Raw genomic sequence first — 12,484 nt, 5'->3', positions numbered from 1 at the left:
TTAATAAAATACACCGAGCGTACATGTATAAATAACGGTTAGATTTAAAACATTATTATCAACAGTCTGCATTTCATGTAAAACGAAATAATTTAACAGTGAGATAATGGAAGCGGATGTTTTACTTTACTTTTTATTTCTATGTTATTATAATTACTATCACAACAATAAGGTATAAAACTATAAAAGTAAAATTATTTTTTCATCTTTTAGTTCATATCCTAATATATTACTTAATGTGCAGCGAGTAATTAAATCAATTTTATTAGCTATATGCTTACTATTTCAAGTGAGTGAATTATATGTCTTTGCATAGTGCATATTGATTACATTCTACAATTATTTTTCATTTGAAATAAATAATTTAGGTATACTACGAAATGGATAATATAATAAGTACGATCCTGACATGGAGGATTCGTTTAAGAAACCATTAGTGATACTAATTTTGTTTTTGTTTTTTTTTTACGATTATTATGATTCTACAATACATTTTAATTTAATTTAATTTAAATTAAACAGAGTGATTAAATATAATACACATCGAAACATCGAAGTTTAATTTAATATAATGTAGGTACATCGAGTATTGAAACACTTCCGATAGAGATATAACTTTTTATACCTCAGTAAAAATAATAAGAAGAGATTAATTGACGAATTGAAATCGGAAATAAATTCATAAGATTATTAAAAAATATATTATAGTATACGCAAACCAAAATAGATACCAAAACCTAATCTCCTACGGATTGTTATTACTGTACACGAATGTGGTTTTATCGGTATAAATAAACCCTGTTAAGTATTTAAAAGTTATGATTTTCCGTAGCCAATTTTGTGTTGAAAAATAATATGTGTTTGGTCCCGGGAACGTTGGAATATTATTATTACCAAGTCCCAGGAGGGATATAAAGAACATACACATTATACGGCGTTAGCCAAACACTATAATCTATAACATAATGTAAGGTATATGATTTTAAATAATGCTGTGATGTATACAATGTAACATTTATATTATTATTATTCAGTTCGTTAAAAACACTTTCTGTAATCGGTAATCTTACAAATGTCTTTACACAAAATGTAAAACGCCGTCATTCTCAATGTATATACTTTCAATTATTGAATTTTCATTTTTACTGAATTAAAAATAATATTTACTTACGATAAATTAAATAAACGTATCGACGCATATTTCCATCAATAAAAAAATCAACCACAGTTTTTAGGTGTTCAAGTTCTGCCGAAATACTGCGCTTAACTTATCATAAATCTGTAACGTAATACATATTAATCGTAGACATCGTTAGAAACCAAATATCGTACAAAAAAACTGTGCACGAATGCCTCTATTAATGATACATATATAATATTGTATTAATATAATAATCATGTTATTATTGAATATTAATTTTCATATTGATCGCAAAAACGCTTTAACTGCGGTGTTTGAAAATTGAAAATTTTTGAATTGAAAATTAATTAGCTGTACATTTTATCATATTATCATATTGAATATATTTTGTAAAAATGTTAGGCTAAGTGTTTCTTGATAAAATTCAATAACCCAATAAATTGACCGTAATTTATGAACGTGACCGTTATATAATTGTCTCCCGGCGATAAAATCAAATTATTGGCTTAACCGCGCGTTAACAACCGCCTAGAAACTTTGAACAAAACTTTTTATTATGAAATAGCCATAAAATAAATTCATTAAAATCGCTGATTTTCGATGGGTGTCTTCTACTAATGAAATACGTTACAAGCGCGTCTCCAAGTAAACTACACCGTTAGCAGTGTTAGCACGTTACATCTTCATTACTATATTATTATCTTATTATCGATGGCATAATTTACCTACTATATAGTTTAAAAACCCAAACCACTAACCTAACCACAGCTTATATATTTTGTCTGGCGAATAATACTGCATGGTAAAAATGAATAAAGCTATAAATATCTTAAAAGTATGCAAATCTATCTTTCTCAAACTCTTGAAGATCGTGTGATGGGATTCGAAAAAAAACACTCTTCTCCCCGTGAACAACATATTATGAATCTTGTATGTATCATTATTAAACAACGAACGGAATTTCAATCAAAACTTTAAAACTAGAATTAGTTTTTCAAAAATCAACCATTTTTTTTTATATAGAAACAAAAGGTAGTAGTTTAATAATTAATTTTCTGAAAAGAATCACTTTAAATTTACTAAGCATTGCAAAATTAATGTGAAAACAAAAATATTAAGTTTGAAATTCCTTGAATCCTTATTAGATAATACAGTATAAAAGTCTTATTCATCAAACACAGAGTTAACAAACAATTGTATTAAATTAAAGTATAATCCATGAAAACATTAATATTTTTTTTTAATAGTTATAAAAAAAATAATACAAATATTATTTAGAAATATCTGCAGTTAGGGATCGTAAATTATCGTCACCACCTATGGCGCGCTGAAAAAGTACAAGATTAGGTTTAAAGAGTAAAATAAAATATATTTAAAAATAAAGTAGGGTCAGGTGGGGTAACAGCGACGCCGTTTTGCAAAATCTCAGTTTAATGGAACATATATCTTATTGTATTCTTACTAGGAACATTGTTTTTTTTCATATATTAATGAACGTATTAGGAATTCAAATTTGTATTCAAAGCAGTGTTTTGATAATTTTTTTGGTTGAAAAATAATTATTGAATGTAAAAAAAAATGTTGCACTTTCCCTGCTACTGGGGTAAGAGCAAAATCGGTAATTTTTATAGAGTTGTATACTAACTATTCCTTAGCCGGAGCAAGTGCCATAAACTAATGAAAATCTGTAAACAAATTCCGTTGAAAGAATTTAATTATTTTAATTTATCTTACAGTGTGGCCAACACAACATTCGATTATTTCTAAACTCCGTAGTTTTCATGAAATAAACTTTAAAATTGAAATATTATATTTTTTATAACCGAATTAGGCACTAGCGCCGTTAGGCTCTTACCCCACCTGACCTTATTTAATTTAGTCATTTCTGCTAAAGCATGTATAAGCTATACATCATTATTGGTATAATTTTATTTCAAGTTGAAAATTAGCATATATTTAGTCAATAGTTATAGTTATATAAGGATAATATATTATAATAAGTTGAAAATACTTGTTCTGTTTGCTGAGAGGATTAATCTGTGCACAAACCAAAAAACGTCAACACATCGTATTCAACCACAACAACCTACCTCCTCACTAGCAATCGTATGCACAATTGCACAAAGTAACCTTGTCCTCTCGGTAAACGAAGATACGTACCTATATAATAATATATTACCCTTAAATATTCTTTTTGGTAACCAAAAATGTAGTAATTAGCAACAGTTTTTTTTTTTTTTTTATTCAGACAATATTTTAATTTAGTTTAAAATTTGTATACGAATAACTATTCACCATAATGACATATTCTGTAGTCAGCCACGCGCGTCTTAATATTATGTAATCGTCACCATCACTGTCATTGATCGAGCGCGCGCGTTTGATTCGCAGAGATGAGGGCCAGGATTTGCGGACCGCCTGAGCTGTACGTCAAGGAAGACAGCGAGGTGAACATGCGGTGTGAGCTGAGCCAGGGCCCACATGACCTGGGAACCATATTCTGGTACCTGGGTAACGTGCCCGTGTACACGGACCAGGCAAGTCTGCAGTCAATCCGACAGCCGCGGGTCAGCGTTCACACCGAATGGGTGGATGGACTCAAGAGCACGCTGCACATAGCCCGGGCCAAGCTTGCAGACTCCGGAAACTATACGTGCATGCCCACATTTGGACAATCAGCTACCATCAACGTGCACGTGGTTAACGGTAACTGTCGCATGTGTATATCCGTCATATCCTCTGTCTTCCCCATCCCCCCTCCTCACCAACAAACGATATCCGTGCAAACGTTCGTTCTGACAAACGGATTTATACGTCTAGGGTGCAGAGGCTACTGACATAGAGCAACGCGTAGTATTTGAATATACCGGAGCAAATGCCGAATCCAAATTTTAAAAACTATCGTACCTATATACTAGTGCATGTACATATAAATTGCGTTCGAATATAGTATTATATAAAATATCATGTTTACGGATATCATTTGTGGTAAGAGGAAGAGGAAATGAATGATTTAATGCCTAGCTATAAATTCAATATATAGGTGCATTCTAATTAATGTATATATTATAGAAATAAGCATGTTATATTTTTACTTCTCTGCATTAGATGTAAGTAATGTTCACAATTTTTTCGATGCACTTTTTCTCGAAAAGTAACTTCCTCCATCATATGAGTAAACGACCATCCATCACATATAAATATTATAAAAAGTAATATTAGTTATGTATACTATTATATCTACAAACGTCATCTGAAAAAAAATAAAGCAATTACCTTTTTTAATATTTGATTGAAAAATTTTAAATTTAAATAATAGCCATCTATCGTCAACAATATGTTCGTACAAAATAAAATACAATAAAACTACTTTATTTAATCGTTATTTTACCTTTCCCATTAATTAACAACGTTTATGAAACTAAAATTCTGACGTTTTTAATTTTTTATCAACACTTTCCAAAATAATACATTTTTATTCGCCTCGCCAGTCGCCGAATTAAACGATAAAAAACAGTTCATTGGGAAATCAAACATAAATACTTATAACTATTTGAAGTACAACACTATTAAACATACACGTTGTTTCGGGGACAATTCATTTGGGTTAATTTATTAAAAAATATATATACTATCGTTTGGTCGAGTAATAATTTATAATATTAATAACAATAATTGTATATTTTGAATAACTGAATAATTTTAAAAGAGACATCTCGATTATCTGACATTCGTGGTTTCCAAATTGTCAATTGATACACTCTAATTCCAAAATTAAGAAACACAACAATATCATGCAATTTATTATTTACCACTAATAAATATTTTAAGTCAAGAGTCTATAAAAAGTTTAAAACACTGCATGCAATATTGAAAATTTAAAAGTATTTATTATTTTAAAAATAAAATGTTTAAAAAGGGTTTATTAAGTGCTTTTAAATTGTACTTAAATAATCGCTATTTCGAAAGTATTTTAGCAGACTTTAAAGTCGTATTATTAACACATCACTACGAAATATGCACATTATGACAAACACAAATTATATATTTTCAACATAGTTGTATAGGTCATTTAAATTTAAATTTAAATGTTAATATTTTTTAATATCATACGCTTGAGTATATATCATGCATTTTGTTTTCAATTTTCAAATGCTTTATTTATCTAAAGAGTGCTGAAGCTCGTTCTATAAAAGCATGACTATATACATGCTTAAAAACGATATTATCACGTATGTGTACAAGGCTACAACTTAATAACGAAATAAATTATGCGAAAAAGTTAATAAACATAATATTAATAATAACAATTTAACAAGCATTATAAATCAAAACTTACATGGAGTATAAATTAATATTCAGAAAATATGTGTCCACAAATTTTGTTACCTACATAGACCTATAAACTCTTGGCAGCGCTTAAAGAGAAAGAAGCCGGTCGACGATTTAGAGTGAATAACAAGAGAAATAACGTAGTGAAATACAATGCGTCTAATGCCAAATAAAAAATTGTGTTACAATTAAATATCGTCGATCATAATTTATTATATTCTTAATAACGTGATAAATTGTGATTACTGACAACCATAATTTAGGAGGTAATACTAACTTAAATCGTGCTGAATGCTGATTTAAAAAAAATGGAACAAAAAGTGTAGCATTTCCACAATGATTTACTACTTGATGTTCTTTTCACTCTTAGATATATACTGACCAAGTATTGATGACAGGACGGAGTGGAATGCGCTGTTCATAGTTTATGGGTCTATGATTAGGTGACTGAAAATTTTAATTCGACTATACATATATCTTACGACAACAAATGCTTGCGTATTATATTATTATATTTTTTAACCGTAATATATTCAAACATTGTGTAGGTATAAATATATTGAAATTGTGTTTGCTCAAGCTCCGAAGGCATACTGACTTCGTGTATGTTAATTTGTAATTATATTCGAGTCATTACGACATTCGTCAAATATTTAAATAAGCTCTTATGAGTGTTTTGGTAATTTATTATAGTTTAACCAAGAGAATATCACACTTCGAAAATAAACGCACAATATAATATAGGTAGCTATTCTATAATGATATACAACAAAAGTCAAACTTCACTTCATCACTTGTGTACAAATTATATACACTGTAGATACCACCTGCAACGACAATACATTTTATAATTTTTGCTGTGGCGCTGACGAAATTGTCAAGCAGCACGGATTGTAAATAATAAGCTGTAGGGTAATATTTAAATATTTATACTCCAAATAAATAAGTAATAAAAATCTAATATGACGTGTATGTATGTCAAGAAAGCAGATACCGATAATCGTGCTCATACGTTAATAATCAATATAATATATGAGACATATCTGTCATATTCGGCCATTCTGTGACATAAAGTAATACTAAGAAGACCTAGCTTTCTGTTAAATTCAAGTTATCAATAATAAAATGTCGTATTTTAAAAACTTTTTTATGAAAAAACATAATCATTATTTTTCATGAAATTATGATATAAAGTATTGAATCTATTGATTTTACAATGATGCGCCTTTTTTATTTTGTACATCTAGAGACACAATATTATTTTATAATAGAAAAAATAATTTTTCAACTTGAATAAATTTTCTGCATTTGCAAGATCTTTTCATAAGTCTTTGAAATTTATATTTTGACAAAATTCGTCAAAATTGATAACATTTTTAATAGATTTTTATACGTTCCTCATAAGTTAATATTTTAATAATTATTAATTAAATAAAAATAATTCCTCATAACTTAACCTAACCAAATATATACATAATATTTAAAAAAAATTTGTCTTTAAAAAGTTTTGACGAAATTAGATATTTCAACACAGAATTACGATTTTAGTTACTTCAATGTAATCCAACAAAATCCTTGGGGCTTTTCAATATAATAATTAGATTAATTTTAAGCTTTGTTACAAAAATACTTCTGCTAAAAATTAAAAAATTTCTCACAGTTTATTGGTATTTTTTTTAAATGTTCTCAAAGACTGATAAATTTTAAAAAATCATCTCTTGTACGTTATAATACAGTCTAAACCAAATTAAGAGATTATAAATATTTCACAGATCTCATTTTACCTCAAAATAATATATAAAAAAACATGTCTTTCTTAAACCAACTCTCGTTCCAATTAGGATCTCATAATAATTTATCTTATCGTTAAAACATAAAACATTTTTGATTATAAAATATAAATATTTCATCCCCCTATTACAATTGGGAAGCGGATAAACCGCATAAAGGCAAAAACGATATCCGAATATAGAATAGAGATGTTTACAACCTTTCCTCACTGGTTATACCATTGAGTTAAGTTCAGAAAAATGGTTTGTGATTTGTAACATTTTATTAATTAAAATTACATTTATAAACCCAGTTCTGTTTATTTGAAGTGGCATTTTCTAACTTCTTATAAAACAATATTTAAATAAAATTTGTTAAAAGTAATTTAATATCTTTATTTTTAATAAATATAAAAATTTAAACAGTACTCGTAAAAAATAAAAATAATAATAATAATAATAAATAAATAACTGAATAAAAATCCAATTTAAAAACATTAAACGACAAAATAATAAATGCGATGGCCTTAGTCGCTTATTTAGTTTTATTCCTTTAAAAAAAAATTATACCAATTAAAATAATATATGAGCAATTTATTTATTTTAATAAATTTTCCTTAGTCATGTAATACAAATGCATACAATACTAATGTTTATTTATTTTATTTTTCCTTAGATATATTATGATAAAACCAAAAATCGATAAACTTATAATTTTTTATATTGATTCATTGATATTTGAAAAAACGATATTATATTATTACATATAACTCAATAAATTGTTATTCCATGTTAATTTTAACCTTAAAAAAATGTGTATAATAATACATTCGTATATATGTACAATAAAATAGTGAATAACCATTCGTTGATCAAAGATTAAAACTTTCGCATTAATTTACAGCACTATTGCGTACAACTCCGGTTCGTTTTATGTTGTTTTAAGAGCTTTATAAATCGCGAGTCATGTGTTATATACGGTTATATATAATACACAGGAGTGCATGTATAGTTTTCTCTGAGGTGTCATATAATCCGATTATCTTGGAAATTCTCAAAATTGCGGCGACGGAGAGAAAACTTACAAAAATGTAGTTTTAAGCAAAGTAGGTTATTGAAAAATAAAAAGTCGATCGCTCAAAAATTTCCAAAAAATAAATAAATACACATCACTGTCTGCAGAGTGTATAATGTTCGCCGATTATGCTTATGCTTTTAAGAAAAGTTGTTCGGTACATCCGTTCTTCTCTTACATTATACAGAATTTACTTTTAGCGCATCAACGCTAAACCATTATGGTAAAAACATAAGTAACTGTAGTAGAAGTGAAAATCATATGTTATATATCAAGTTAAGAAGATCAAAAATGTATAAGGATAAGTGGTTATAGTGAACGAAACGTGAATTAATTTTGGTACTTATTTCATATTTTAATCTAAAATATCATCGCATTCTGCAAATCTGGCTCACGTAGACCAACCAATGAAAACACATTTTTTTTTTTAAATTTACATTTTAAATTATTCGAAACGATTAGTAAGTATAAATCAATATTTTAAAAAATAACTTTAAAAAGCTAATACCTATGTCTTTTGTAGGTAATAAATTGTACGTTTTCTACGTTTGAACATTTTAATTCAGTCGGAACGTTTTTAGAGGGATAGCTGTTTTACTATTTCGTATTTAAAGTATAAGTTTTCAGACATTTACTACCAATCAGTCAAAAAAAAAAATACAAATATAACGAGTGGGATTCGTTAATCAATCGCACAGATGTTGGCGAAAATTGACAGTGTCCTGAACTCCTGAGAAGCTGAGAACTGAGAGAAGAATCGTGTGATGGAAAATATAAATTATACATTTGTGCATAAATACTTATAAAACAGGACACTCAAAATAGATCATTAGCTCGTGTGAACGGTGACAGATTTTTATGGTTATTTTTTCTTCCATGCAGGGATTGTGCGAACATACCTACCGGCTACCAGTAAAATCAATTGCAATGTGCTTTACGCAATTACGCGACTATATATTTTCGGAATTTCGTTTGTATTTGATTGACCTTTACTACACTACGTTACGCATTAATTGCAGATGCAATAAAGACGAACAAAATAGCACGTATATTCCTTATTAACGGTTCTTATTAATGCACCTACTCATAAAATAGTAAACTGGTGTACGTCTTACCATTATTTAATATATTTAATCTATTCTGTGGTCTTACCTTGAAGCTACACTTGTGGCACACATAATCCTTGGAAAACGATCGAATTGGTCCGCGAAAGTTATGAGCATATATTATTCGTATACTTGTATACAATACTCGTTTCGTCGGAATTTTATGAAACTGCACACCATTAAACCATTAAACACGCAATTACGAACGACGCGAATCAAATGGCATTTTCCGAAAAATGGCAGATTGAAAATATCACGTTTATTCGATACTATTAATTATGAGCATACAATTTGGAGCTTACCACGACACTTCGACAGCTACATTCTTCTAGCGATTTTACCGTGAACTATAAATAAACGACCGCAAGTGTAGTAAATGGTAATCGTGATCGGGTAACCGCTGTTGTAAATAAGGGACATTCACAACTCGTCGTGATAGGAAGTAGTATTGCCAACATCTTGTTATCTGCGTATCGACCACATAAAACCTGGTCCAGTCATAGATAATAAAGAAATGGATGGGCCATGCTATTGTTCTCATCAGTTCTGTGACGGAAGCACAGATATATATAATAAACTAGATTGCTAACTGGCCTATACAGCCTGTGTATTTAATTGAAGCCAACAATCCGCCATTTTAATCGAGGCCGGAACACCATATCACTTATTATTTATATTGATAACAAATGTTTTTTTTTTCGATATTAGAAAAATAATTCTGTAAATCACAATTAGTTATAATTAATAATTATATAAATCAATTCAATTAAATATACTTTTAAATATTTTTAGTTTTACATATAAATAAAGTTAAGTCAATTGCTGTATCCATTTCATTTAAAGGTGTTAAATCATCTAATTTAGTAAATATATTAACTTGGGATCTTCTTGTAAAAATTGACAATTATGGTTTCGAGTTAATCTACCAAGTTAGTTTTATACAAAATCATGTTTTAAACTTTTCTAATTTTTTTCATTACATAAGGAATATTATACTTTAAATGTTTAATCTCATTTAAAAAAGTGAGTTGGCTCTTTCAACAAATCAACAAATGTATGGTTTTCTCTTTTGCACAATGTTGGCTTAAGTTATCTCTCTCTAAACGCAGTCCATTCTATTATGTCTATGGTTTTCTTTGATGTGCGGAATGTTAATATGCGTTCCGGATATCATAAAGTGATAATGATTGATAATACTTCTGGCCTCAGATAAAATGGCGGAACTTTGATTCACGTCTTATCAATAGTTAGCAATCTAGTTTATTATATATATCTGTGGACGGAAGAGAACTTAAGTTACCAATATGGTTACAAAATGTAGCACAGGTTACTGAATATTGGTATCATAGGCTTTATCAGTTTATCACCATAAATATTAAATAATAATAAATCATTATATTACTATATCCGTATATTATCTTGAATAGAGAAATCAAATAATTAAAGTTTTAACTATTATGTTATAATATTGTGAATTATAACTAAAAATGATGTACTAATTTGCATCAATTAAACATATATTTTAATAAAAACGATTGCAGCGAAAACATATCCATTTTAGATACTCACGGGGACCAATTGACGAATTTAATTATCTTCAAATACATATTTAGATATACGAATGTATCACGAATTAAAAAATAAAAATGATACCATAACAATTAGGTCTAAATACACAAAACTTGTTTTATTTCAAAACCAATAACTTTAATAAGTTTTTATATGGTTTTTAATTTTAATTTTAATGTAACTAAACTTATTCATTAACCTATTATTTAACCTATGTTTATACTTTATCATGACAAATAAATTAAATAAATTCTTATTTGTTTACTTTATTATTATCTATTGACAAAATGACAACATAGACTTCATGCTAGACTTAACCTAAGTCTATGATTGACAATAACAAAATTGAAAATATCATTATTTATCATTATTAATATTAGTTATATACTTATATCATATTTATTTATCTATTGAATAGATTCTATTCTGTGATATTATTATACATTATATTATTATAAGTTTTTGACATAGTGCCCTATAGTAGATCACCCATTTTATATTAATTTGTATTTATACCGAACAATTATTATTTTATTACATCAATATTATTGTCATCATTTAAAATTATTAATTATCTATGGTTCTATGCCCTATCTGATTGTTGATAGTCGAATGGTAATTAATGGCCTGACATATTTTAAAATTTCGCGCGTCGAGACGTCATGCTTTAAAATTATGCTACCCGGCAACCACTATCTAACCACTGTGGTAACATAAGTTCTCTTCGATCACAGAACGCTCCGTGTATAAGGTATAGGGATGTCCCATCCATTTATTTATTATCTATGGGTCCAGTGCCCCTTATTGTTCACTCGGGTCAGGAAATTCCTAAATCGGCCAAATTCTCATCACTGCCAACTTAATTGTCTACAATATAAAGGTGATTCACTAAGCATACTCTGAAAGACTAAAAACTACACGTTGGAATTCTGAATTATGTACATCAAAAAAATTTCAACAAAATTATATTCACTCAATATTTTACAGTAAAAAAGAGGACATTTGAACATTTTATTAAAAAAACTGAAGTTTATATCGCCACAGGATACTTAATAAGTTTTATAATAAATCTCAAGAATTTGAAAATATGGTCTCAAAGTTTATTTAAAAATTTGAAAGATAATAATTCGAATTAATTATATTCAAAAATAAATGGCAGTGAGAATTCTAAGTCTTAATGAATCACCCTGTTTATGAAATTGATTAAATTATAATTGTCATACATTATTTACTAATAAAATATTTAAAAAATATTACAGTGTTTCACCAGTGGTTATGTCCCACAGCAGTATTATTGTAGGTGTTATTATATATAGAGAAAAGTGTGTTGATAATACATTCATCATCGGCGCAACTAGACCTCTAAAACGTGGGATGCTTTACTATTAAAAACATAAAATTGATGTTGTTTTATTATAATTATAATAGTTAGATCTAAAATATCAAGGGGTGCTAAATTAGAACTTGAGGGTGCTAAAGACCCTTTTGCATC

General features: G+C 28.1%; 2 protein-coding genes across 11 annotated transcripts in view; one reads left to right on the top strand and one right to left on the bottom strand.

Moving 5' to 3' along the window:
• LOC107165504 (uncharacterized) overlaps positions 1–12,484 on the bottom strand; it is a 38,807-nt gene that overhangs the window by 15,088 nt on the left and 11,235 nt on the right. For 6 of the 9 annotated variants that reach the window (XM_015513761.2, XM_089223099.1, XM_089223097.1 and 3 more), the window contains exons 1-2: positions 3,437–3,576; positions 1,172–1,279 (exon numbers count right to left, since the gene is read on the bottom strand). The exons of 1 other annotated variant lie outside the window; for it this stretch is intronic. The gene's annotated coding sequence lies outside the window, so the exon portion shown is untranslated. Of the gene's footprint in view, positions 1–1,171; positions 1,280–3,152; positions 3,302–3,436; positions 3,578–11,336; positions 11,860–12,484 lie in introns of those variants that run through there. 2 more of the 9 variants (XM_089223098.1, XR_016190885.1) reach the window with 2 other exon arrangements.
• The window catches only part of LOC107165495 (zwei Ig domain protein zig-8-like), a 233,486-nt gene that overhangs the window by 212,883 nt on the left and 8,119 nt on the right, over positions 1–12,484 (top strand). Inside the window, exon 4 of one of the 2 annotated variants that reach the window (XM_089223095.1) lies at positions 3,533–3,847. In XM_089223095.1, coding sequence (XP_089079221.1) covers positions 3,533–3,847 — 315 coding nt within the window. Of the gene's footprint in view, positions 1–3,532; positions 3,979–12,484 lie in introns of those variants that run through there. The other variant, XM_089223094.1, reaches the window with a different exon arrangement.

This window comes from Diuraphis noxia, unplaced genomic scaffold, assembly GCF_037042655.1.
Source record: "Diuraphis noxia isolate RWA-SAM2 unplaced genomic scaffold, SU_Dnox_SAM2 contig0003, whole genome shotgun sequence".
Classification (NCBI taxonomy): domain Eukaryota; kingdom Metazoa; phylum Arthropoda; class Insecta; order Hemiptera; family Aphididae; genus Diuraphis; species Diuraphis noxia.
The sequence above is the reverse complement of the archived record's forward strand: the minus strand, read 5'-3'. Positions and strand labels throughout refer to the sequence as shown.